General features: G+C 47.0%; 1 protein-coding gene across 1 annotated transcript in view; it reads right to left on the bottom strand.

The window, feature by feature from the left end:
• The window catches only part of camk2a (calcium/calmodulin-dependent protein kinase II alpha), a gene marked incomplete at both ends in the record, with an annotated part of 226,637 nt that overhangs the window by 172,486 nt on the left and 28,655 nt on the right, over nucleotides 1-25,496 (bottom strand). Inside the window, one exon of the mRNA XM_084320467.1 lies at nucleotides 22,432-22,526. Within this exon, the coding sequence (XP_084176593.1) occupies nucleotides 22,432-22,526 (95 nt within the window). The remainder of the gene's footprint in view (nucleotides 1-22,431; nucleotides 22,527-25,496) is intronic.

Here is a 25,496-nt window from a genome sequence, read left to right on the forward strand (position 1 = left end):
GCTCAGATTGAGACAGCAAGAGGTACCGTACATCGGACACATACTGACAGCAGAGGGGCTGAAAGTCGACGCGGAGAAGGTTCGAGCAGTGAGAGACATGCCGAGGCCCACCGATGTGAAAGGCATACAGAGACTAGTCGGCATGGTGAATTACCTGGCTAAGTTCTATCAACACCTATCAGACGACTGTGAGACACTGAGACAGCTCACCCATAGAGACAGCATATGGGAGTGGACAGATGTGCAAGAAGAAGCATTCTGCAGGCTGAAGGACAAGATAGCCAAAGCGCCAGTACTCAAGTACTATGACCCCAAGCAGGAACTTACGCTGCAGTGTGACGCATCAGAAACGGGACTCGGAGCAGCACTGACCCAAGGTGGACAGCCGGTAGCGTTTGCGAGCAGAGCGCTGACTCAGACGGAAAAGGGTTACGCCCAAATTGAAAAGGAATGTCTGGCCATCGTCTTCGGCGCAGAGAAATTCCATCAGTACACGTACGGCCGGAAAGTGACTGTACAGAGCGACCACAAGCCTCTGGAGAACATTGTCAGGAAGCCACTGCTGAGCGCACCCAAGCGACTGCAAAGGATGTTGCTGCGGCTTCAGTCATATGATATAGATGTGACTTACGTTCCCGGACGTGACATGTTGCTCGCGGATACATTGAGCAGAGCGTACCTGCCTGAGAGCTCAGGCGCGGGGTCAGTGGAAGCTGAGATAGAGACAGTCAATATGGTGGACTACATACCAATCTCAGAGGCAAGACTCAGCACAATACGCTCTGTGACCCGAGACGATGACACCCTACGAAGGTTAAGTGATATCATAAGGAAGGGATGGCCGAAGAATAAGAAAGACACACCGATAGATATCAGACACTATCACTCCATGCAAGAGGAGCTGAGTGTTCAGGACGAAATCGTCTTCAGAGGAGAGAGAGTTGTGATTCCAGACACAATCCGAAGCGACATCACCCGCCGCATACACTCTACTCACCTGGGAGTAGAGGGGTGTCTCAGACGGGCGAGAGAATATGTCTACTGGCCAGGAATGACCGAGCAGATCAGGACAGCCATATCTGCAGAACAATGGACACAAAGCAGCAGAAAGAGACACTGCACTCACACGAGGTGCCGAGCAGGCCATGGGCCAAGGTGGGGACAGACTTGTTTACCCATAACAATATTGATTACCTACTGACAGTTGACTACTATTCTAATTTTTGGGAGGTCGACCATTTACCGGACACAAAATCGAGTACGGTGATAAGAAAGCTGAAGGCTCACTTTGCTCGTCAGGGGATCGCAGATGTTGTGGTTTCGGACAATGGGCCACAATACTCGTCACACGAGTTCGAGAGGTTCAGTCAGCTGTGGGGATTTAAACACCAGACGTCATCCCCTGGCTACCCTCAAAGCAACGGGAAAGCAGAGTCGGCGGTCAAAACGGCGAAGAGACTCATGATGAAAGCCAAGGCGGCAGGGGTGGACCCATACCTGGCGATATTGGATCACCGCAACACTCCATCTCAAGGGCTAGACACAAGCCCAGCTCAGAGACTGATGTGTAGGAGGACCAGAACCCTGCTACCAACGAGGGATAGTCTTCTGCAGCAGGAGGTGAAACGCACGAGGACAAATGAGACAAGCAAAATACTACGACAGAACAGCGAGAGATTTGGACACGCTAAAAGTAGGAGAGCATGTCAGAATTCAACCCTTCGAACCGCACACAAGCTGGAGAAAGGCGACAGTGGTGCAGCCTGTTGACCACAGATCCTACAGAGTAGAGCTGGACACCGGAACTGTTCTGCGACGAAATCGACGACACCTGAGACGGGACAGGGGCACAGAGCCAGGTGTCTGTTGAGACCCACAGCACACCAGAGTCTACCGCCACTCTGGGCAGGGACATAGGGGACACACAGACTGTAACCACAAGATCGGGTCGAGCAGTTGCTAGACCAGGATATCTCATGGACTATGCAAGCTGAGTGTGTGGGGCACAGTGTGTTCAAGAAGAAAAAAGAAAAAAAAAGAGAAAAAATAATGGTTTTGAAAGTAGATTTTTATGTCATTACCGTTTAGCTCCATGTTAGTTCAATATTAATGGCATTCACCATTCACCAACTAAACTCCCTTTAGTTCAGTAAAAGAAAAGGGATGTTACAATAGGATCTTTTAGTTCAGTAAAAGAAAAGGGATGTTACAATAGGTAGGTATTAAACTAAGGTTTTGTTTCCGCACGGACGGAGTTGAGTGTGACACAGCTAGGTGGAGAGCTGGATGAAGTATATCAACGTGAGATTATAATAAAAGTGTATTTCATTGTATTTCATATGGGTTTATATAGATAATATGAGTGGTTTCTTTTTGCTTGTGTGGTTGTTTGGTTTCGCAAGACTTGGTCCCACTTGATGTCTGGGTGACGTGTTTCTGCCTGCTCGCTTTGAGTCCCGACTCCCGACATGACTTGATGGCTGGCTGTATTGACTTTGCGGTAAATTCTAGCAAGTAAAGATAGTTGTCTAACACAGGGGTTCCCAAACTTTTCAGGCCGCGACCCCCAAATAACGGTGTCAGAGAGCCGCGACCCCCACTATTATAGGAGGTAAAAAATAAATAATAATAAAAATTATACTTTATTTTTATTTTTTATTTTTTTATAAATGGAAATGTATGGTTGAAACATGCAAACGTTCAAACGCACACACACTAATAAGCATTGGAGGCTTTTAACCAGGGCCGGACTGGGGAAATCATTCAGGCCAGGAAATATAGTGCAAAATATAGTCAGGCCAGGCCACTTTTTAAGCAGGGGGTCTGGGGGTCCCCTACCAGGAATTGTTTTGTTACAAAGACTTAATTTCCTGCATTCTCGTGCAGGAATTTTTAAATGTGTACCCTTTAAATGCCAGTGTTTGTGATGGCATCACAAATTATTGTTAAAAAACAGGCTAGCATTATGTATGATTAGCAACAACACTGATTTTGATGGATTTTCTGTTTTTTTGTAATGTCAGATTGAATAAAATACAATCTTTTATTCAACTTCAGCCCTGATCATAACACCACATATTCATTTTATAATTCTAACCCTTTAAATGCCAGTGTGTGTGATGGCATATATTTGCAATATATCAAATGCAAAGTAGATTTTTCTGGGGGGGATTATTACAGGCTGGCATGTGTCAATGATTAGCAACAACAGTTTTTTGTAAGGGTCCCGCCTCCACCAATCACATGCGGCTCCCTTTGTGTGTGTGTGAGAGCAAGAGAGAGCGAGAGAGAGATAGTTCTCCAACTTGTGTGAGTTGCAGTGATCTCCTGGTTGTTCCCCACCTAGGTTATCTAACTATTGCGCTGCTGCAACTAGAAACACTGGCCTGGCCTGCTTCTAAGTTCAGTGGCCTGACTGCATAAAAGTAAAAAAAATAATATATATATGTTAAATCATCTGGCGACACCCCCCCCCCCCCCCCGCGGCGGCTCGCGACCCCCACTTTGGGAACCCCTGGTCTAACAAGACAATCTAACAAGACAAAGACGAAAGATACAACACCAGAACTTATCGATGTTCTCTTATACTGGCACGCAGCCAATAAGGTATTTATTTCTATGGATGATGATTTTCGTTATATGTTGACGGTTGATGTTTAGCTACGTTTTTTGATGTGTTTTCAATTGCTAATTGTATCATTTGTATGTATTGTGTACAGATTTTACGGTTTGGATGGAGATTGGACAAACTTCATTAAAATCAGTTCAAGAAATCTACTTGTGTACTGCATTGTGCCTGGAGGATGTCACAGTAGTAGTAATAGTAGTAGCAGCAGTAGTAGTAGTAGCAGTAGCAATAGTCAATAGTATCCAGCTGCAGCCCGGCAGACCATACTGGGCTCCTCCCACTGCCACACTCTCAGACCCCACACTCTCAGACCCCACGCTTTCAGGTCCCTCTCTCCCAATGGCTGATTTGGGTCACGAGACCGTCACAGGCCCGCTCAGCAGCGCCACCCACCCAATGGCTGAATTGCCAATGGCTGAATTGTAGTATTGCACTGTGCGGGATTGATTGATTGATTGATTGATTGATTGATTGATTGATTGATTGATTGATTGATTGATTGATTGATTGATTGAAAACTTTATTAACAGATTGCAGAATGGGTACAGTACAGTACAGCTCAATACACACAATTGTTAAGGGGATGCAGACCAGAGAAAGACCTCAATGCAGTACTGTTACATTTGTGACATACAGTAAATTTTTACAAGGGGGGGGAACTGTACATTTATGATGAATTGAAAATGGGGGACCCTGATGTAAACAATACGGAAGTCTTTCTCTGGTCTGCATCCCCTTAACAATTGTGTGTATTGAGCTGTACTGTACTGGCACTACAGGATACTACAGGGCACTACATGGAATTACATGGCACTACATGGCACTACATGATACTACAGGGTACAACAGGATACTATAGGGTACTACAGGGTACCACATGGTACCACATGGTACTACATGGCACTACATGGTATTCCATGGTACTACATGGCACTACATGGCACTACAGGATACTACAGGGCACTACATGGTACTACATGGTACTACATGGTACTACATGGCACTACATGATACTACAGGGCACTACATGGTACTACATGGTACTACATGGTACTACAGGGTCCTACATGGTACTACAGTGTACTACATGGCACTACATGATACAACAGGATACTACATGGTACTACAGGGCACTACATGGTACTACATGGCACTACATGGCACTACATGGCACTACATGGTACTACATGGTACTACATGGTACTACAGGGTCGTACATGGTACTACAGGGTACTACATGGTATACATGGCACTACAGGGTACTACATGGCACTACATGATACTACAGGGTACAACAGGATACTACAGAGTACTACAGGGTACTACAGGGTACCACATGGTACCACCTGGTACCACAGGGTACTACAGGGTACTACATGGCACTACATGATACTACAGGGTACAACAGGGTACTACAGGGTACTACAGGGTACCACATGGTACTACATGGCACTACATGGCACTACATGGTACTACATGGTATTACAGGGTCCTACATGGTACTACAGGGTACTACATGTATACATGGCACTACATGGCACTACATAATACTACAGGGTACAACAGGATACTATAGGGTACTACAGGGTACCACATGGTATGGTACTACATGGTACTACATGGTACTACATGGCACTACAGGATACTACAGGGCACTACATGGTACTACATGGTAGTACATGGTACTACAGGGTCCTACATGGTACTACAGGGTCCTACATGGTACTACATGGTACTACAGGGTCCTACATGGTACTACATGGTACTACATGGCACTACATGGCACTACAGGATACTACATGGCACTACATGGCACTACATGGTACTACATGGTACTACATGGCACTACAGTGTACTACATGGCACTACATGATACAACAGGATACTACATGGTACTACAGGGCACTACATGGCACTACATGGCACTACATGGCACTACATGGTACTACATGGTACTACATGGTACTACAGGGTCCTACATGGTATTACAGGGTACTACATGGTATACATGGCACTACAGGGTACTACATGGCACTACATGATACTACAGGGTACAACAGGATACTACAGGGTACTACAGGGTACTACAGGGTACCACATGGTACCACCTGGTACCACAGGGTACTACAGGGTACTACATGGCACTACATGATACTACAGGGTACAACAGGGTACTACAGGGTACTACAGGGTACCACATGGTACCACATGGTACTACAGGGCACTACATGGTACTACATGGCACTACATGGTACTACATGGTACTACAGGGTCCTACATGGTACTACAGGGTACTACATGGTACTACAGGGTACTACATGGTACTACATGGCACTACATGATACTACAGGGTACAACAGGATACTACAGGGTACTACATGGTACTACATGGTACTACATGGTACTACATGGCACTACATGGTACTACATGGCACTACATGGCACTACATGGCACTACAGGATACAGGGCACTACATGGTACTACAGGGTCCTACAGGGTACTACATGGTATACATGGCACTACAGGGTACTACATGGTACTACAGGGTACTATAGGGTACCACATGGTACCACATGGTACCACATGGCACTACAGGGTACTACAGGGTACCACATGGCACTACAGGGTACTACATGTAGTACCCTGTAGTGCCATGTAATACCCTGTAGTGCCATGTAGTACCCTGTAGTGCCATGTAGTATCCTGTAGTACCATGTAGTACCCTGTAGTACCATGTAATACCCTGTAGTGCCATGTAGTACCCTGTAGTGCCATGTAGTACCCTGTAGTACCATGTACATTTACATTTACATTTAGTCATTCAGCTGACACTTTTATCCAAAGCGACTTACAAGTTCTGTATAACAAGCCATCAGGAAGGGCACAATTCAGCTGAGCAACAATGTTCATCAAAGTGTTGAGTGCTACAGTGAGCAAAATGGTTTCCGAGAGAAGAGGACCACTGTGGCTGTGCAGCTTTACTCCCGCTGCTGGGGTGAAGGGATGGACAGGATGCCACTCAGTTGTAAAAAGGTTTTAATTCTTTTCTCCAACAGGTTACAAACCTTGAAACAAAACACACATTCAATCAATAACTACCACAATACTACTATCATTCTTAAAACAAATCGCTTACACACATTCACTCACCAGTCCTCACTCGTTTCCCTTCGCTGCTGTCAAATTCCCCGCAACTTCCTGTTTACTATTTTCACTGACACCACATGACGTATCTCGACCAATTACAGCCCACTCCTCGCTACGTCCTTGGATCACATGTGAAATGAATACACCTCCATTCACAACTTTAACCAAGCATACAGTGCCTCCATACATCCGAAATGACAACATAATTATAATCATAGCTCAACTACCACTAATTAACATTCACATAACGCACAGCATAAAAACAACACAAAAAAAACATTACTTATTTACAAACACAGACTAAAGTGCACCTAACCTCCACCACCACAATAGAAAGCTGCACACCTCCCACTTGGTATCCTGGTCCTTAGACCCAAGGCGACCACAAACAGATAACACTCTCCCTTGGTGGTGGACACAAGCCTGTTCAGAGTTGACTCAGGGAATGCTACTCCCTTTTTAGCTGCCAAACAAAGTTCTCGGAAGGCGGCCCCAAGCTCCCATGCTTCGAGGACAGACCCTCTTTTTGAAGATGAAGAAATGCCCCTTCAAGGACAAAAATGCCACATATTTATTTTGTTACAGCTTGAGTTTGAAATGTAATGTCTTCCATTTATTCTGTGAAACTGAAATCTCAGTTCCATTGCTAACAGGCTGTTGTAGTTTCCAGCTGTTTCAGAGAGCTTCTGTGCTCATATTCCATTCTTCCCAACTGTGCTATTAGACCATTGTTCTCTTCAGCATGTTTCAGCCTTTCAATTGAGGCAGAATCCATGACATGGGCAATGGCTGCATCATTCTCCTTCAGCTGTTGACCGAGTCCAGCAGGTAATTCCTTTCGTATTATTTGAACGTTGATGCAGTTGATTTGCTCATCTTTGGCTTGCAATTCATTGTGTAGACAATGATGTTTGTTAACTGCCTCTCTCACTTTATCTGACTCTTTATGGAACTGTACGTGGAGATGCTCCACTTTCTCCTTCAGGGCAGAGGCCCCTTCACACTCATCATGGTGGATCTTCTCTCTCTCCTCAATACTGTACTCAGTCATTTGCAACTGTGCTGATACTTTATCCAATTCACTTTTTAAAGAATTAATCTCAGACTGATGACTTTCTTGTGACCGTTTCATCATAGTATGTAAAGAGGCCTTTTCTTCCTCTAATGCAACACATTTCTCAGCCATGGTTAGCGACAAAATTGACAAATCTTTATCAGCACACTCTTTGCTTGCATCAAGTGCTTGGCCTCCCACTCTGCTCTCTCTATGGCTCCACCTCGGATTCGCCACTTGTTCACCGCTCGGCGGACCCAGCTGATGGCCCCCCCACAGAGCTTGGCCAAGCTGCTGAACCTTACACACAGCCTCTCTGGCATTGGGCAACACCAGGGTTTCGAGCGCCAGACTCGAAACCTCATCAGATTGCTTGGGCTGACTTCTTTCACGCCTCCCACTTTGACCGGACTGAACCCATGGCTTGAGAGAGAAGCCTCCAGCGGGGAGGATCTCTTCCACTCCTCTCGTGACCTTGTCCAGTTTCTGAGCCCTTTTCTTTTTGGTGTTTACCAGCTCGCAGGAGATCTCCTCCACCGTGATCGCTTTTGCTCTCATAGAGTGTGCAAAATGAGTCTTAGAGTTGTGGATTGACATCTCCATCTCCTCAAACAGATCAGGGTGCGTTCCCCCCACAGTCTTCCCTAGCGGGCCGTCCCACAGCACCAGGTCTCCCACTCTCTTCATCCGCTGTGGAGCAAGCCGACCCTCCCGGTGGCTGATCAAGAGCTCGATCTTCTCTGGCCGGACCAGCTCCTCTGTTTTGACCTCTGGGAAGAATCTTTTAAGCTGCTTCGGGCTGACGACTCTGCCTGCTCTGGTGATTTCATCCAGGCCATAACAGACTATCTGGTGGGGACTCCATGTGTCCTCTGAAATATGCATCCTGACCTTGAGCAGGTACCTTTCTGTCTTGACTCTCACTTTCATCCCACCAACTCCATGCACAACCAACGTTATCTTCTCCCCTCTCAGTCTGAGTCTTTTGGCAGCTTGGTGGGTTATGTAGTTGGTGTCGGACGCAAGATCTACTAGGGTCCCAATAGTTTGCCCTCCGTTTGTCATGACCTCCATGATCATCATAAGCACAGGATGCTCCCTCAGGCCATTTTTTCCACGGAGACTACCACCCTTACTGCTTGTGCTCATTGACACTGTTGTTTGGTTGGTGAATGCCCTTAAAATCTGGTCCGCTGCTTCGGGGGAGACGTTAGCAAGTGCCTTCTGTTGCTCTTCTGAGAGTGTTCCCGTGTTTCCACCCTTTGCTTTCCCATTCTCCTCTCCTCTCCTTTTTGCCCTCCTTCTGCAGAGCACATGAGGTAGTGGTGGTCGGAGGTCTCTCCCTTTTGGCAGCACTTCCTGCAAAGGAACCTGTCGCTGCATTCTCCATCCCTCTGATGGGATGTCAAACATCTCTGGCAGGCTTCATTCCTTTCGACGACGTCTCTCTTCTCAGCCAGACTGAGCGCTTTGAACCTTTTGCAGAAGAAAATTTTGCCTCCGTGCTCCTCATCTCCACACATGCTGCATTCTTCTCCAGTCGCAACCATTCCTGTTGCTCGTGTGAACGTCTTCCACTCTGGCTTGCTTGGCTTCTCGAACACTTCTGAGGGTCTTAGCTGCACCAACGCCTCAAGGACTACTTCTTCATTTTTTAAGAATTTTAGGAGAGCGTCAAAGTGGCCTTCAGGGGTGACATTGTTCACAGGTGCAGCTTTAAAGGTGAGCCAGCTCCTCAGCTCACATTGAGGCAGTTTGCTTTCAATAGCTTTGATAACAAGTGGATTCTTTATAGCATCAATGCTCCCTAAGTCTGTCAGGTCAGTAAGGGCCTTCTCAACAGCTTGGATGAGCTCTATTGTTTTCCTCGGCTGGTTACCTTTTGCCACCGGCAACTTCTCCAACTCTTCAATTATTTGAATAGCGATGGTGGTCTTATTCCCGAACCGGTTTTCAAGGACCCTAAACATATCATGAGCTGTGTCGTAGCTTGAGAGCCTAACGCCACTGACGACTCTCTCCTCCACACTGTCTAGGAGCTGGAATTTCTTTACTTCGGCTGACCCAGATGGATCTCCCTGTCGCTGGAGGTTTTCCCAGTCTCTTCGCCAACGGTGAAAGTCTCTCATGCAACCATTGAACTTTGGTAGCTTTATTGGGTGAAGGCGAACTCTCGGTATGGCTGCTGCTTGTGAGCCTCCCGCTTCCAGGCTTGCTATGCTAGCGCTGTGTGCTACCTCCCATGCTTTCCGCTGCGCCTTAGCCAGCTCGGCACGCTCTTCTGCGGCAGCCTCTGCCATTACCAACTGGATCTCAGCTGCCTTTTCTCTGGCATCTGCGGCCCTCTCCTCAGACCCAGCGCTAACTTCGGCTGCCTTTAGCCTGGTCTCGGCGGCTCTTCTTTCAGCCTCAGCGGCTCCTTTTTCAGCTTCTGCAATGTCAGAGGCGGCCTTTAGCCTGATTTCAATGGCTCTATCAGCCTGCTCTTTCTGGACCCTGCCGAATTCAACCACCCACCTTCGCCAGAGGTCAATTCTCTTGTCCTCCAGTACTTGCAGCTTTTTTCTAACCTTGCACGCAGCGCCTTCAGGGATCCACCCTTCCCAGACAGCTAGCAGACTTTCTGCCTTGGTGATGAGAGATTCCAAGAGTGTGACTTGTTCTTTACCATTTTCGTAGGTGATTGTTTCCAGGTTAACTTCTCCCGCACCTTCATAGCTTCTTTCTGCCCGTCCAATGGCTGCTTTTAGCTCGGTCTCTGCATATTTTGACCAAAGGTTGGAATGGATTGCCTGCTTCACCTCTTTTAATGTTGTATCACACTCTATGGTTACCCTCTCCAAGTCTGCTTTGGCTTTATCATCCACAGCCTCCATGTCGCCTGCTTCATCAATCAGACAGGCCTCACAAACATAATTAGCTGCATGAAGTCTTTCTGGGTCCTCAGAAAGGGATTTCCACTCACTTTTCAATTCCTCTCGCAGCATAGTTGGCGCCATTCGCAAAATGCTGTTGGCCTTTCTTGTGAAAGCTGCCTTCACTTTGGCCCTCTCTTTCTTTAATTGATCAATTTTTATTTATTTTTATTTATTTATTATTTATTTGACCATTGATGCCAATTGAGCGTACCCGTAACTCCTTATCTACCTTGTGTCTTCCGCCCTCTCTAGCTGCCTAAACTAGCTCAGAAGCTTCTTCCCTGACTATCCTAGCCTAACTAGTCTTCAGCGGCGTTACCAGGCTCACCAGAGGTCCCCCTGGGGATACCGCCCAAAAATGGAAAACAATACAAATAAACAAAGTGGAGTAGGTTTCACCTTCTCCCGCCGGCTTGCCACCCAGGTACACTCAAACTAAGCTAAAGGTCTTGAAATTAGAGGGCTACTAAATCAGCATACACCTATATAATATGATTGGCACCATCACAGGGCTAGTAAACAAGCTATAGCTTTTATCCTCAACTGGATGGGGGACCCTGATGTAAACAAGACGAAAGTCTTCTCTGGTCTACATCCCCCCAACAACCGTGTGCACTGAGCTGCACTGTATTGTACCCACTCTCCAATCTGTTAATAAAATGCTCAATCAATCAATCAACTGCCTTCATTGCTTGTCCACGTTAGCTTTGGTATGCTATTTGATAGCCAGTTTCAGTAGCTTGCCATTGGGGGGATGTATTTGTAACTGTGCAGCTTTACTCCCGCTGCTGGGGTGAAGGGATGGACAGGATGCCACTCAGTTGTAAAAAGGTTTTAATTCTTTTCTCCAACAGGTTACAAACCTTGAAACAAAACACACATTCAATCAATAACTACCACAATACTACTATCATTCTTAAAACAAATCGCTTACACACATTCACTCACCAGTCCTCACTCGTTTCCCTTCGCTGCTGTCAAATTCCCCGCAACTTCCTGTTTACTATTTTCACTGACACCACGTGACGTATCTCGACCAATTACAGCCCACTCCTCGCTACGTCCCTGGATCACATGTGAAATGAATACACCTCCATTCACAACTTTAACCAAGCATACAGTGCCTCCATACATCCGAAATGACAACATAATTATAATCATAGCTCAACTACCACTAATCAACATTCACATAACGCACAGCATAAAAACAACACAAAAAAAACATTACTTATTTACAAACACAGACTAAAGTGCACCTAACCTCCACCACCACAATAGAAAGCTGCACAGTGGCCCAGATCTTGGCCTTGAGAAGAATCATCGAGGAGGTGAAGAAGAACAACCTGACAGCGGTACTGTGCTTTATCGACTTCAAAAAGGCTTTTGACTCGATACACAGAGCCGTGATGATGAGGATACTCAAGGCCTACGGAGTCCCTCCCAATCTACTCCGGGCCATAGGGACCATGCACACGGGTACAAGGGCCAAGGTGGTAACCCCAGACGGCAACAGTGAAGAATTTGACATCCTGGCTGGAGTGATGCAAGGGGACACCCTTGCCCCCTTCCTTTTCGTCATAGTCCTCGACTATGCGCTCAGGAAGGCCATCAATGGACGGGAGCAGGAACTTGGTCTCACAATAACCCCAAGGAGATCGAGACGACACCCCGCCATAGTCCTAACAGACCTTGACTATGCGGACGACATCAGCCTGCTCTCTGACCAGGTGGAGCAGGCACAGGAACTCCTGTGCAGAGTGGAGACGGAGTGCGCCAAGGTTGGCCTTAGGCTAAATGCCAAGAAAACCGAGGTCATAATGTATAACATCCTCCCGGATCATCCACCTCTAAGGACAACAGGAGGCTCTGCTCTAAAGGAAGTCAGTGATTTCAAGTACCTGGGCTCGTGGGTCAACTCGTCCGAGCAAGACCTTAAAGTGAGGAAGGCACTTGCGTGGAGGGCTCTGAACGGCATGACCAGTGTGTGGAAATCCAACCTCCCCCATCAAATCAAGCTCAACTTCTTTCATGCAACAGTTGAGTCTGTCCTTTTGTATAGCAGTGAATGCTGGACCTTGAAGCCCACCCTGCAGAAGTCCTTGGATGGGTGCTACACCAGAATGATGCGTGTGGTGCTCAACATCAACAGGGATGAGCATGTCACTAATGCAAACTTGTATGGGGGGGTGCTAAAGGTGAGCGATAAAGTGGCAGTCAGGAGAATGAGGCTGGCAGGTCACTGCCAGAGACACCATGAGATGCCAACCAGCAAACTTGTGCTGTGGGAACCAACACACAGATTCAGATTCAGATTCAGATTCAGATTCCTTTATTGAGCCATTTGTGTAAACACATTGGTAATTGTTGCAGCAATACAGTGTATGCATTTTTTCTTTTTTCACAGTAAAACAAACACCAACACAGACAAGAAACGAAACAGTGCAGTGGGGGATTAATCAATAAATAAAATACATATATATATATATAAAGTGAAGTGTGCAGAGATCCAGTACGGACTAGTGCAGTGCAGTCAATGTCATTTAGCCAGTGTCACTTGGGGGCAGAGGGGGGGGGGGTACCGAGGGGGGGGGGGGGGGCCTGAGGCATTGATCAGCCTGGCGGCTGAGGGGAAGAAGCTCAGTCTGTGTCGAGCTTTCACAGCCTTTGGGATCCTCAGCCTTCTCCCAGAGGGGAGCAGGGTGAAGAGGCTGTGACCGGGGTGGGATGGGTCGGCCATGATCTTTCTCGCCCTCTTCAGCGCCCTGGAGTCGTGCAGGGACCTGAGGGAGGGCAGGGGACAGCCGATCACCCTCTCCGCGGAGCGAATCACCCGCTGCAGCTTGGCAAGATCTTTTGCCGCTGCAGCAGGGAACCAGGAGATGATGGAGTGGGTGAGGATGGACTCAATGATGGCCGTGTAGAATTGGGCCATCATGGTCCTCGGCAGTTTATACTTCTTCAACTGCCGGAGGAAGAACATCCTCCCCTGGGCCTTCTTGAGCAGGCCCGTGATGTTAAGCTCCCACTTCAAATCCCGGGAGATGGTCATGCCGAGGAATCGGCATGACTCCACGGAGGTCACCTGAGTGCCTCCCAGTATGATGGGAGGGGGCAGGGCTGCTTTCTTCCTGAAATCCACTACCATCTCCACTGTCTTTTGAGCGTTGAGCTCCAGGTTGTTGCAGCTGCACCAGCTCTGCAGCCTCTCGATCTCCCTCCTGTAGGCCGACTCATCCCCCCTGGAGATGAGACCCACCAGGGTGGTGTCGTCAGCGAATTTCAGGAGTTTGACACAGGCATCGATCACAAGGACGTCCCACATTAACCTACGTGGACGTACTCAGGAGAGATGCGGGAACAGAAAGCACCGGCGAGCTAGCCAGATGCATGGAGGATCGGGATGACTGGAAGCACCGATGGAGGGCCCGTCCGAGGACGACCTAAATAGTGTAGGTTAGTTTATTAGGACAAGTGCATGACAGTACTGTTAGTTAGGGTTAGATATTTTTTTTCTTTTTTTAATTCAGATAATGGTTGAAGAATGGGTCTTTAGTCGACGGCGAAAGATTGGACGTGTTTCGGCTGTCCTAACTGGGGTGGGTAGTTCATTCCACCATTGTGGGGCAAGGACTGAGAATAGGCGACTTCTCTTTGATGACCCTCCCGGAGCTTGGATAGGAGTAGGTCTGAGGCAGCCAGAAGATACAGAGCGTAGGGGTCTTGAGGGTGTGTAGTTAGAGACCATTGACCGGAGGTAGGCCGGAGCGGTTCCCTTTGCCGCACGGTATGCTAGGTCGAGGGCCTTGAAGCGGATTCGTGCAGCAATGGGGAGCCAGAAGTGGGGTGACATGGGCAGACTTCGGTAGGTTTGAGATCAGGCGGGCCGCTGCGTTCTGAATGAGTTGAAGAGGCTTAGTGGCAGTGGCCGGGAGGCGTCTATGCCTGCTACAACTCTGTTCGGTTTCCGCGTTGCCGTTTTGCGCTCTGATTGGCCGAGCGCGCACATGCGCATGAGCCGCGCCGCGGCCCTCAGCCGTGCTGCGATAAGGCTTTCGCCAGCGGGGAGAGGGCCGCCGCGAGCGGCATCGCTGCGCTCATCAACGACCCTCCGTGCTCCGGCTTTCGACAGCGGAGAGAGTATTATGGGGCTTATGCCGCGAAGCAGTAACACAACAGTGAACACATAGTTAAGTACGACTGACAGATGCATTGCAACTATGTGTTACTGCTTCGCGGCATAAGCCCCATAATACTCTCCCCGCTGTTGAAAGCCGGAGCACGCGCCCCTCTCCCCGCTGGCGAAAGCCTTATCGCAGCACGGCTCGGCAAAACGGCAACGCGGAAACCGAACAGCGTTGTAGAAGGCATAGACGCGGCCGGGAGGCCAGCGAGCAGTGCGTTGCAGTAGTCAAGGCGGGAGATGACTGTTGATTGGACGAGGAGTTGGGTGGCTTCTTTTGTCAGGAAGGGGCGGATCCTTCTGACGTTGCTCAGGAGGAATCGGCAGGTTCTGGTTGTCGCTGCGATGTGAGCAGAGAAGTTCAACTGGTCGTCGAGGACAACACCAAGGTTCTTGGCGGTCGGGGACGCGGTCACAGCTGCATTCTCGACTGTGATGGAAAGGTCGGTCAGGTGGGAGGATTTGGCCGGCAGGTGGAGCAATTCTGTTTAGCTTAGGTTCAGTTTAAGGTGGTTGGTCGTCATCCAGGCGGAGATGTCGGACAGACAGTAGTACCATGTAGTGCCATGTATACCATGTAGTACCCTGTAGTACCATGTAGGATCCTGTAGTACCATGTAGTACCATGTAGTACCCTGTAGTAACATGTATACCATGTAGTACCATGTAGGACCCTGTAGTACCATGTAGTACCATGTAGTGCCATGTAGTACCATGTAGTACCCTGTAGTACCCTGTAGTACCATGTAGTACCCTGTAGTGCCATGTATACCATGTAGTACCCTGTAGTACCATGTAGGACCCTGTAGTACCATGTAGTACCATGTAGTGCCATGTAGTACCATGTAGTACCCTGTAGTACCCTGTAGTACCATGTAGTACCCTGTAGTGGCATGTATACCATGTAGTACCCTGTAGTACCATGTAGGACCCTGTAGTACCATGTAGTACCATGTAGTACCCTGTAGTGCCATGTATACCATGTAGTACCCTGTAGTACCATGTAGGACCCTGTAGTACCCTGTAGTACCATGTAGTACCCTGTAGTACCCTGTAGTACCCTGTAGTACCCTGTAGTGCCATGTATACCATGTAGTACCCTATAGTACCATGTAGGACCCTGTAGTACCATGTAGTACCCTGTAGTGCCATGTATACCATGTAGTACCCTGTAGTACCATGTAGTACCCTGTAATGCCATGTAGTACCCTGTAGTACCATGTAGTGCCCTGTAGTATCCTGTAGTGCCATCTAGTGCCATGTAGTACCATGTAGTACCATGTAGTACCATGTAGTGCCATGTAGTACCATATAGTACCATGTAGTACCATGTAGTACCATGTAGTGCCATGTATACCATGTAGTACCCTGTAGTACCATGTAGGACCCTGTAGTACCATGTAGTACCATGTAGTACCCTGTAGTACCATGTAGTGCCATGTAGTACAGGGATTAAAGCAAAAAAAATCTCCTGACTGAACTTTTTTTCAGGCCAAGTCATATTCTTATTTTAACCTCCACTGTATTTCTTTTTAATAGCATTGGCGTTTTAAGGGAGCCTACTTGTTTCGGTTTCGTCGATAATCCAATGTACAGTTACACCCCCCCCCCCCCCGCCTACCCAACCCCCCCCCCCCCAACCACCTCCAATGTACAGTCCCCCCCCCCCTCCACCCAACCTACCCAACCTCCTCCAATGTACAGTTTCTTCGTCAAATGTATATACACTCTTTTTTAGACTCTTATTGTATCACAAACAATACTGTATTTGTAAATCTGGTATGTCATAAATGTATAGATGTAGCAGTACTGTCTATCTGTATGTCAAGTATGTCATATATGTTATGATGAATTGAAAATGGGGGACCCTGATGTAAACAAGTGGAAAGTCTTTCTCTGGTCTGCATCCCCTTAACAATTGTGTGTATTGAGCTGTACTGTATTGTACCCATTCTGCAATCTGCTATAACAATCAATCAATATTTAACAGATTGCAGAATGGGTACAATACAGTACGGCTCAATACACACAATTGTTAAGGGGATGCAGACCAGAGAAAGACGTTTGTCTTGTTTACATCAGGGTCCCCCATTTTCAATTCATAATGACATTTATGTGAGGTTCTCCTCTCCCTGGACCTTTAATTCCTGTTCCCTGTACTTTAATTCCCTGTCTCCTCACTTCACTAGCCCCCACCCTCGCGTTCGTTTGCTCTTCAGCAGCCACACCCTTGGACTACCTGTCATTATGTGTTTGATTGGTCTGGTGCCGAACACACACTTCTAGTTTCAAGTATCAATTACCTTCACGCACCTGACGTGTATTCTAATTAGTTCCCCTTTGGGCTTTAAGTACCTCGCTCTTCCCCTCTGGCCTTGTCGGGTCGTTCCGTATCATATCTCTATCACCAAGACTCCTTCGGGAGGTTCTCTGTCTAAAGGCTCCTACGGGAGTTTCGGTTTCTGTCTGTTATGCTGTTTTCATCTCCGGCGTGAGATGCGCTCAAGCCTTCGCCTCCTGTCGCCGTTTGCCTGGAAGGAGACACTGGACTGCGCTCTCTAAACTTCCACGGGAGGTATTCCAGTGTTCCACTTCAGACCTCCGCGCAGCAGACGTCCAGACGCGCATCCAGACCTCCGCGCAGCAGACGCCCAGACGCGCATCCAGACCTCCGCGCAGCAGACGCGCTCTTCACTCCAGACGCGCATCCAGACGCGCATCCAGACCTCCGCGCAGCAGACGCGCTCTTCACTCCAGACGCGCATCCAGACCTCCGCGCAGCAGACGCGCTCTTCACTCCAGACGCGCATCCAGACGCGCATCCAGACCTCCGCGCAGCAGACGCGCTCTTCACTCCAGACGCGCATCCTGACGCGCATCCAGACCTCCGAGCCAGACGCGCTCTCCGTACCGGCGCGTACTCCAAACAGCCGCGCACCACTCAGTATTCCGCTTGGACAACCCGTTCCCCGTAGCGACGCGCTCGCCCTGTTTGATCCTGCTCTCTTTACGCACAGCGCCTGGGTGAGTTTTGCAAGACTGTCTTTTGACCCTATCATTTTTCGTGTGTGTTAAACACTGAAGAGATCCTGCTTTTGTTCAGACTGTCACTCACCCTGTGCCTGCTTTTTGGATTGTTCATTTGGGATAATATTTGCTTGAACTTTGCTCACTGTGTGATTTCACACCGAAGATATTTTCACCTGGATTATTATTGGGACATCGCTTACTGTGTGTATTCACACCGAAGATATTATCACTTGGATTATAATTGGGACTTCGCTCACTGTGTGTATTTGCACCGAAGATTCTATCACGTGGATTGTTGTTGGGACATTACTCGCAGTGTGTATTTACACCGAAGATTCAGTCACTTGGATTACTCTGTTTTGGGACAAGTCACTTCTCCTGTCACCTGCTCTGTTCCCAACTGTACTCTGAGCTAACCCGCTCTCTCTCTCCCTCTCTGTCCCGTTTCCACCTCGGAGAGCTGCCGAGAGGATTCTGCAGAGCGGCTCTGACGTCACTGTCAGATTCCTCAGACGAACCTTCCCGGGAGAAGCTGCAGAGCAGCAACATTCTTCTAATGCTTGTATCCCAGTCTTTGTCTGTTTCCCCACCCTAGTCATCCTAGTCCTCCCTGTCTAGTCCTCCTAGTCCTCCCTGTCCCCAGCCCGCCTCCGCGGGCCTCTGTCCCTGTTTCCCCACTCTAGTCCTCCTAGTCCTCCCTGTCCCCAGCCCGCCTCCGCGGGCCTCTGTCCCTGTTTCCCCACTCTAGTCCTCCTAGTCCTCCCTGTCCCCAGCCCGCCTCCGGGGGCCTCTGTCCCTGTTTCCCCTCTCTAGTCTTCCTAGTCCTCCCTGTCCAGTCCTCCTAGTCCTCCTAGTCATCCCTGTCCAGTCCTCCTAGTCCTCCCAGTTCCTGCCCTTGTCCCTTGCCCTGTCCTGTTTCCCTTAGCCTTCCCCTTAGCCAGCTCGCCTCTTAAAGGCACTGTGCTTTTTTCCCATTTCTTGTTTTCCAGTAATTTGTGTTCTCCCTTAAAGGGACAGTGCCGTTTTCTGTGTGTTTCAATAAATGCCCAGTTCTTGGCTTACTCTCATACCTGTCTTGTGTTGTGCGATTGGGGTCGGTTACAAACCATAACAATTTATGACATACACAACATGTATGGCATAGGGACATACATGACATACTACAGGACAGGTATATAGTAATGTTACATTTGTGACATATACGATATGCAAATATACAGTACTGTTACTCATAGATCCTAACAGAGATTATATACATTATGATGGGGAGGAGACTGTACATTAGGGTGGGTGGGAGAAAAAAGATACATACGGTGGGGAGAGAATATACAGTGGGGAGGAGACCGTCTACAGATACACCTGTGTGATGTTGCTACGGAGTTAAACGAATAAAGGATACTCACAACCACAGCAGAGGACTCACATATTTGTACTGTGAAGTAACACAACAATGACAAATGTGTTGTTTCTGTTTTTCTTTTTGACATAGTTGCGGAACAAGTTAACAACTCACCACCGTCTACAGCCCCCGCATCATACTGTAGCCTAGCCAGTCTCTTGAAACACTGCTATCTTCAAACTTCCATTCCTCTCGAAACTTTCTTTTGTTGGGTGGTGCCGCTCATCCTTTTCGTCTGAGAACACTGCATGTGTTTTCTTTTTAGTGGCCGGCTTACTCCTTCCATTATCGTTATTATGCTGACGTTAGCTAATAACTATGTGTTGGGGATAATGGTTCCGCACGGACCATATTGTTTGTTACATTGCTGTCGGCAAACTCGCTCAGTGTCAACATAGTGTTGACATTGAGTTGATGTTAGCTGCTAGCTGGCTACCCAAATCCACAACAGCCAGGCAGCCAACCGTACAGTCTCAGCCAATCACATCAATTTGTACAGTTAGTTAGCTCCACTCCATTGCGAAATAAAAGTTAGCCAGCCAGGACAGTGCGTATTAGCAAGCTACAGTTGCTAGTTAGCTAACCGTTAGCCACCCGAAGATCGGTAGCTAGCTAACGTTAGCCACAGCTTCAAAACGAATTTCAATTATGTTATGAGCTATCAGCTAGCCAGCTAGATAACGTTAGAGAACGCCTCGTGTAGTAAACTAAAGTGAATAGTTTACTGGGCCATTGTTTAATGCTTCAGTGGTGTTAAAAGAGAACCTGCACGCTTGCTATCTCCGGTGCAAATGATACGAGTCTGTGACAAGACAGGTCTGTGAGGGGGAGGGCACTGTGAGCAGCGTGTGTGCGTCAAGCTCACGTTTGATTGGTTAGAATGGTCAAAATGCCCTACGCATCTACAAATCATAATACCAGGTAGCCAATTCCGTCAGACTCCAAATCAAATTGACGGAAAAAAAAATTAAAAAGACTGAAATCCGTCTGGAGACGGAACGCTTTAATGCATGCATGTAGTACCATGTAGTACCCTGTAGTACCCTGTAGTACCATGTAGTACCCTGTAGTGCCATGTAGGACCCTGTAGTACCATGTAGTACCATGTAGTGCCATGTAGTACCATGTAGTACCCTGTAGTACCATGTAGTACCCTGTAGTGCCATGTATACCATGTGGTACCCTGTGGTACCCTGTGGTACCATGTGGTACCATGTGGTACCATGTGGTACCATGTGGTACCCTGTGGTACCCTGTAGTACCCTATAGTATCCTGTTGTACCCTGTAGTATCATGTAGTGCCATGTATTGCCATGTAGTACCCTGTAGTACCCTGTAGTACCATGTAGTACCAGGTAGTACCATGTAGTGCCATGTATACCATGTAGTACCCTGTAGTACCATGTAGGACCCTGTAGTACCATATAGTACCATGTAGTACCCTGTAGTACCATGTAGTGCCATGTAGTACCATGTAGTACCCTGTAGTACCCTGTAGTACCATGTAGTACCCTGTAGTGCCATGTAGGACCCTGTAGTACCATGTAGTACCATGTAGTGCCATGTAGTACCATGTAGTACCCTGTAGTACCATGTAGTACCCTGTAGTGCCATGTATACCATGTAGTACCCTGTAGTACCATGTAGTACCATGTAGTACCATGTGGTACCATGTAGTACCATGTAGTACCATGTAGTACCATGTGGTACCATGTAGTACCATGTGGTACCATGTGGTACCCTGTGGTACCCTGTAGTACCCTGTAGTACCCTATAGTATCCTGTTGTACCCTGTAGTATCATGTAGTGTGATGTAGTGCCATGTAGTACCCTGTAGTACCATGTAGTACCATGTGGGTACAGTACAGTACAGCTCAATACACACAATTGTTAAGGGGATGCAGACCAGAGAAAGACTTCCGTCTTGTTTACATCAGGGTCCCCCATTTTCAATTCATCATAAATGTACAGTTCCCTCCCCCTTGTATATATTTACTGTATGTCACAAATGTAACATTACTGCATTGAGGTCTTTCTCTGGTCTGCATCCCCTTAACAATTGTGTGTATTGAGCTGTACTGTACTGTACCCATTCTGCAATCTGTTAATAAAGTATTCAATCAATCAATCAATCAATCAATCAATCAATACTCCAATTCAGCCATTGGCAATTCAGCCATTGGGTGGGTGGCGCTGCCGAGCGGGCCTGTGACGGTCTTGTGACCCAAATCAGCCATTGGGAGAGAGGGGCCTGAAAGCGTGGGGTCTGAGAGTGTGGGGTCTGAGAGTGTGGCAGTGGGAGGAGCCCAGTATGGTCTGCCGGGCTGCATGAATATTTTAGGCAACCAACTTGTGTTTAGCGTTTCTCTGATTGGCCACTACGCCCATGTGACCGCGGCAGCGCGAGAGAGCTGCAGCGCGGAAATAGGCTGTCTATTGCCATTCTCTAAGACAAACTCTAACCTTAACCAGCTCCGAAACAGCGCCTAACCTTAACCCTTCTAACCTTAACCAACTCCGAAACAATGCCTAACCTTAACCTTAACCAACTCCGAAAGAATATTGCCATTCTCTAAGACAAACTCTAACCTTAACCAGCTCCGAAACAGCGCCTAACCTTAACCCTTCTAACCTTAACCAACTCCGAAACAATGCCTAACCTTAACCTTAACCTTAACCAACTCTGAAAGAATATTGCCATTCTCTAAGACAAACAATGCCTAACCTTAACCCTTCTAACCTTAACCAACTCCGAAACAATGCTTAAACTTAACATGCCTAAACTTAACTGGCGAAAGAATGCATGTTAAAAAAAGAAAAAAAAAATTGAAGGGAATCGAACCAGTTGAGCTAGTTGTCGATGTTAAAAGAGGGGGGATTACTGCTGCATAATGCTGCCGCGGGGGCGTGGCTAGACGCAAGTTGGGCGTGGCTAGACACAAGTTGGTTGCCTTTAATATTTAGGCTGCCGGGCTGCAGCTGGATGCTCCTCGCAATAGTAGCAGTATTAGTAGTAGTAGCAGCAGTAGTAGTAGTAGTAGTAGTAGTAGTGGCGGTGGTGGTACCGCACTTACCTCTGGCAGAGAGTTTCTTGGTATTAATAATCTTGGCTGCATACTCTTGCGCCGACACTACTTTGACACATCGGCGTACAATCGAAAAGGCGCCCCTGGGAATCAACACAAAAAAGAACACCAACAAATAGTAAGTTAAAATCTGCAATAATCATCTTCTGACCACTAGAGGGCAGCAAGGAGACATAAACAAACACATGGCCCATGGCTGCTTTATCTCTTCCAATTGTGATCATAGTGAATGCATTGGAAAGTCTTCAACTTCAGCTGGCAGAATCCTTACCAGAACCAGAAAATGTTATCATATAATGCACTATTCAATATATGTATTGCATATATGTTTTAATATCCTATATGTATTGAACATGTGTTTTAACCCCTTAACCCTTGAGTCACCCTTGTCGCAGTTCTGGTCAAATGGGTTAGGGTTTTCTTCACATGTGCTTGTGGATAGCGTTCGCTATATTTTATGTATATGCCAAAAAAGTAGCTACGTTTTTTGGCGAATTTTCTGAAAATATGGCTAGGGTAATAGCTATGTGTGTTCTTTTTTATTTTATTTAAATTTTTTTAATTATCTTTTTTCCGTTTTTCTCCCCCCCCCCAATGTTAGTCGTTATGCCAATTCCCAATACCCTTCCTGGTCGTTGTGCACTCTACCCCCTACCGTCGGTCCGGGAGGGCGGAGACTATCACATGCTTCCTCCGATACATGTGTACCCAGCCCACCGCTTCTTTTCACCTGGCAGCGCGGACTCTCACTGGGAGAGTGTAACATGTGGAAGGTCACACTACCTCTCCTAGATCTTTCCCTTGCTGTGCAGGCGCCCCGACCGAACTGTAGGAGTCGCTGTTTACAACGACCAGGACCCACCCTCGCCGGGTTTCCCACCCGCTAACACTGCCAATTGTGTTAGTATGGATGGTCGCCAACCCGGAAGCACCACAGCTGGATTCGATCCCACTGTCTTTGTGGTGGTAGACAGACGCTTGGTCCGCTGCGCTACCCGGCCGCCCGGACATATTATGTTTTAATAGCCTATATGCATTGAACATAAATTGTGTTTTAATAGCCTATATGGATTAACGAGTGGTCCGGTATGAGATTGACATCACGCCATTAATCCATCTCTAAAGAATTTATGAATTAATGTTGCGTTTTCTTTTTTAAATATAGCCAAGAGTAAAGACGCTAACCCTGTCAAAACAGCAGTCAAAGTGTATATTTTCAGCACTACGTTTGTTTACCAATGATTTTAAGTGTTATGGCTGAAATATGAGTTCATAGAAATCTCAGCCCACTAACTTCAGTGTAGTCTTTTGAGAGAAGAGACCAAGTGCTTACGATGGGCTTTCGAATAAAAAAAAAACTCCACTTCCCAGCTCATGCCAGTACCAATCAAAATCAAGTTTTTTTCGTTCTCTTTTTTTTCAGGATCATATCTCACGGGGCGAACAAACCTGAACGTTATTGCCATAAAATAGAAGACACTTAGTTTCTCTACCTTTCTGTGAACGTCTAGCCAAAAACGACGTTGCAATCTGATGAAAAATGGTGGAGCAATTCACATTATTAAAAAGTAACTGTACTGACATGTAAGCCCTAGCCCTATTTTCTGAAAATCCGCCTAAAAATACATACCTAAGTAAATGGAAGATTACTCCACTTCTACAAGGTCCATTTGCATGTTCTTGGTATCTAGGGACATCTATGGATCTCAGGGAATGTATTCCAAGTGTCAGGAATATTGTGTCTGTTACTAGGCTTGAGTAAATTGTAATGAACCAAAGGAGAATTCTTTTTTCATCTTTGATGGTGAATAACACCATACTAAAATTCAGATCAGATTCAGATTCAGATTCCTTTATTGTCACTTATTTCAGTACTTTACAGCAAGAAGAATGAAAATCTATTTATTGTGGTCCACCGACTATAGCAGCTTCCAATAATAAAATATTGCACATTAACATCAATAATAAACCAAATATATAAAATATTAAAAACCAATAATAAAATACAATAGATTTAGCATAGAATAAAATAAGATGACTAAAACAAGATTACTATATACAGTTCTAAAATTGTGCAGTGCAATACAATACATTTAGCATAGAATAAAATAAGATGACTAAAATAAAGATTACTATATACAGTTCTAAAAAGTGTGCATTGCAGATCAGTATGTAGATATTATACTATGAAATTGAATAACAAAATGGCTATGTACAGTTCCAAAATAAATGTGGTGTGATGTGCAATGAGCAAGGTGCAAATTTTAGCAGTGTGTAAATAAAGTTTTTTATCATCAGCAGCATTGTTCTCAAGTGTAGTCCAGGGGGTGGGGGGTATTAGGGGGGCGTCAATGGGCTCTGTTGACGAGTCTGATGGCTTGGGGGAAAAAACTGTTCTTCAGCCGGTTGGTTCTGGCTGTGTGGCTGCGGTAGCGCTTTCCAGACCGCATCAACTGGAACGGTCCATGATTGGAGTGATTAAGGTCCTTGATAATTTTCCGGGCTTTTTTGATGCACCGGCTATGATATATTTCCTGGATGGAGGGAAGCTCACATCCACAGATTTTTTTAGCTGTCCTCACGACTCTGCTCAGCGCTCTGAGGTTGAGAAACTTGAAGCTGCTGACTCTCTCAACTGCAGCCCCGTTGATGGTGATGGGGTCCATCTTCTATCCCTCTCTTCTGTAGTCTATGACCAGCTCTTTAGTTTTTTCCACATTGAGGGAGAGGTTGGTCTCCTGGCACCGCTTTGCCAGGTTGTCAACCTCTCTCCTGTAGGCCGTTTCGTCAATCTTGGTGATTCGGCCTATCAAATATAGCAAATATAATTACCGTGTTGGAGCTGTGCGTGGCTACGCAGTCATAGGTGTACAGTGAGTAGAGGAGAGGGCTCAGGACACAGCCCTGGGGGGCTCCAGTGTTGAGAGTCAGGGGGGCGGAGGTGTGAGGGCCCATCCTCACCACATGGCGTCGATCCGACAGGAAGTCCAGGATCCAGTCACACAGACTGGTGTTGACTCCTAGTTCCCCGAGCTCAAATTTACCAGACATGA

Source organism: Notolepis coatsorum, assembly GCF_963971535.1.
Source record: "Notolepis coatsorum genome assembly, chromosome: 8".
In the NCBI taxonomy this organism is placed as follows: Eukaryota; Metazoa; Chordata; class Actinopteri; order Aulopiformes; family Paralepididae; genus Notolepis; species Notolepis coatsorum.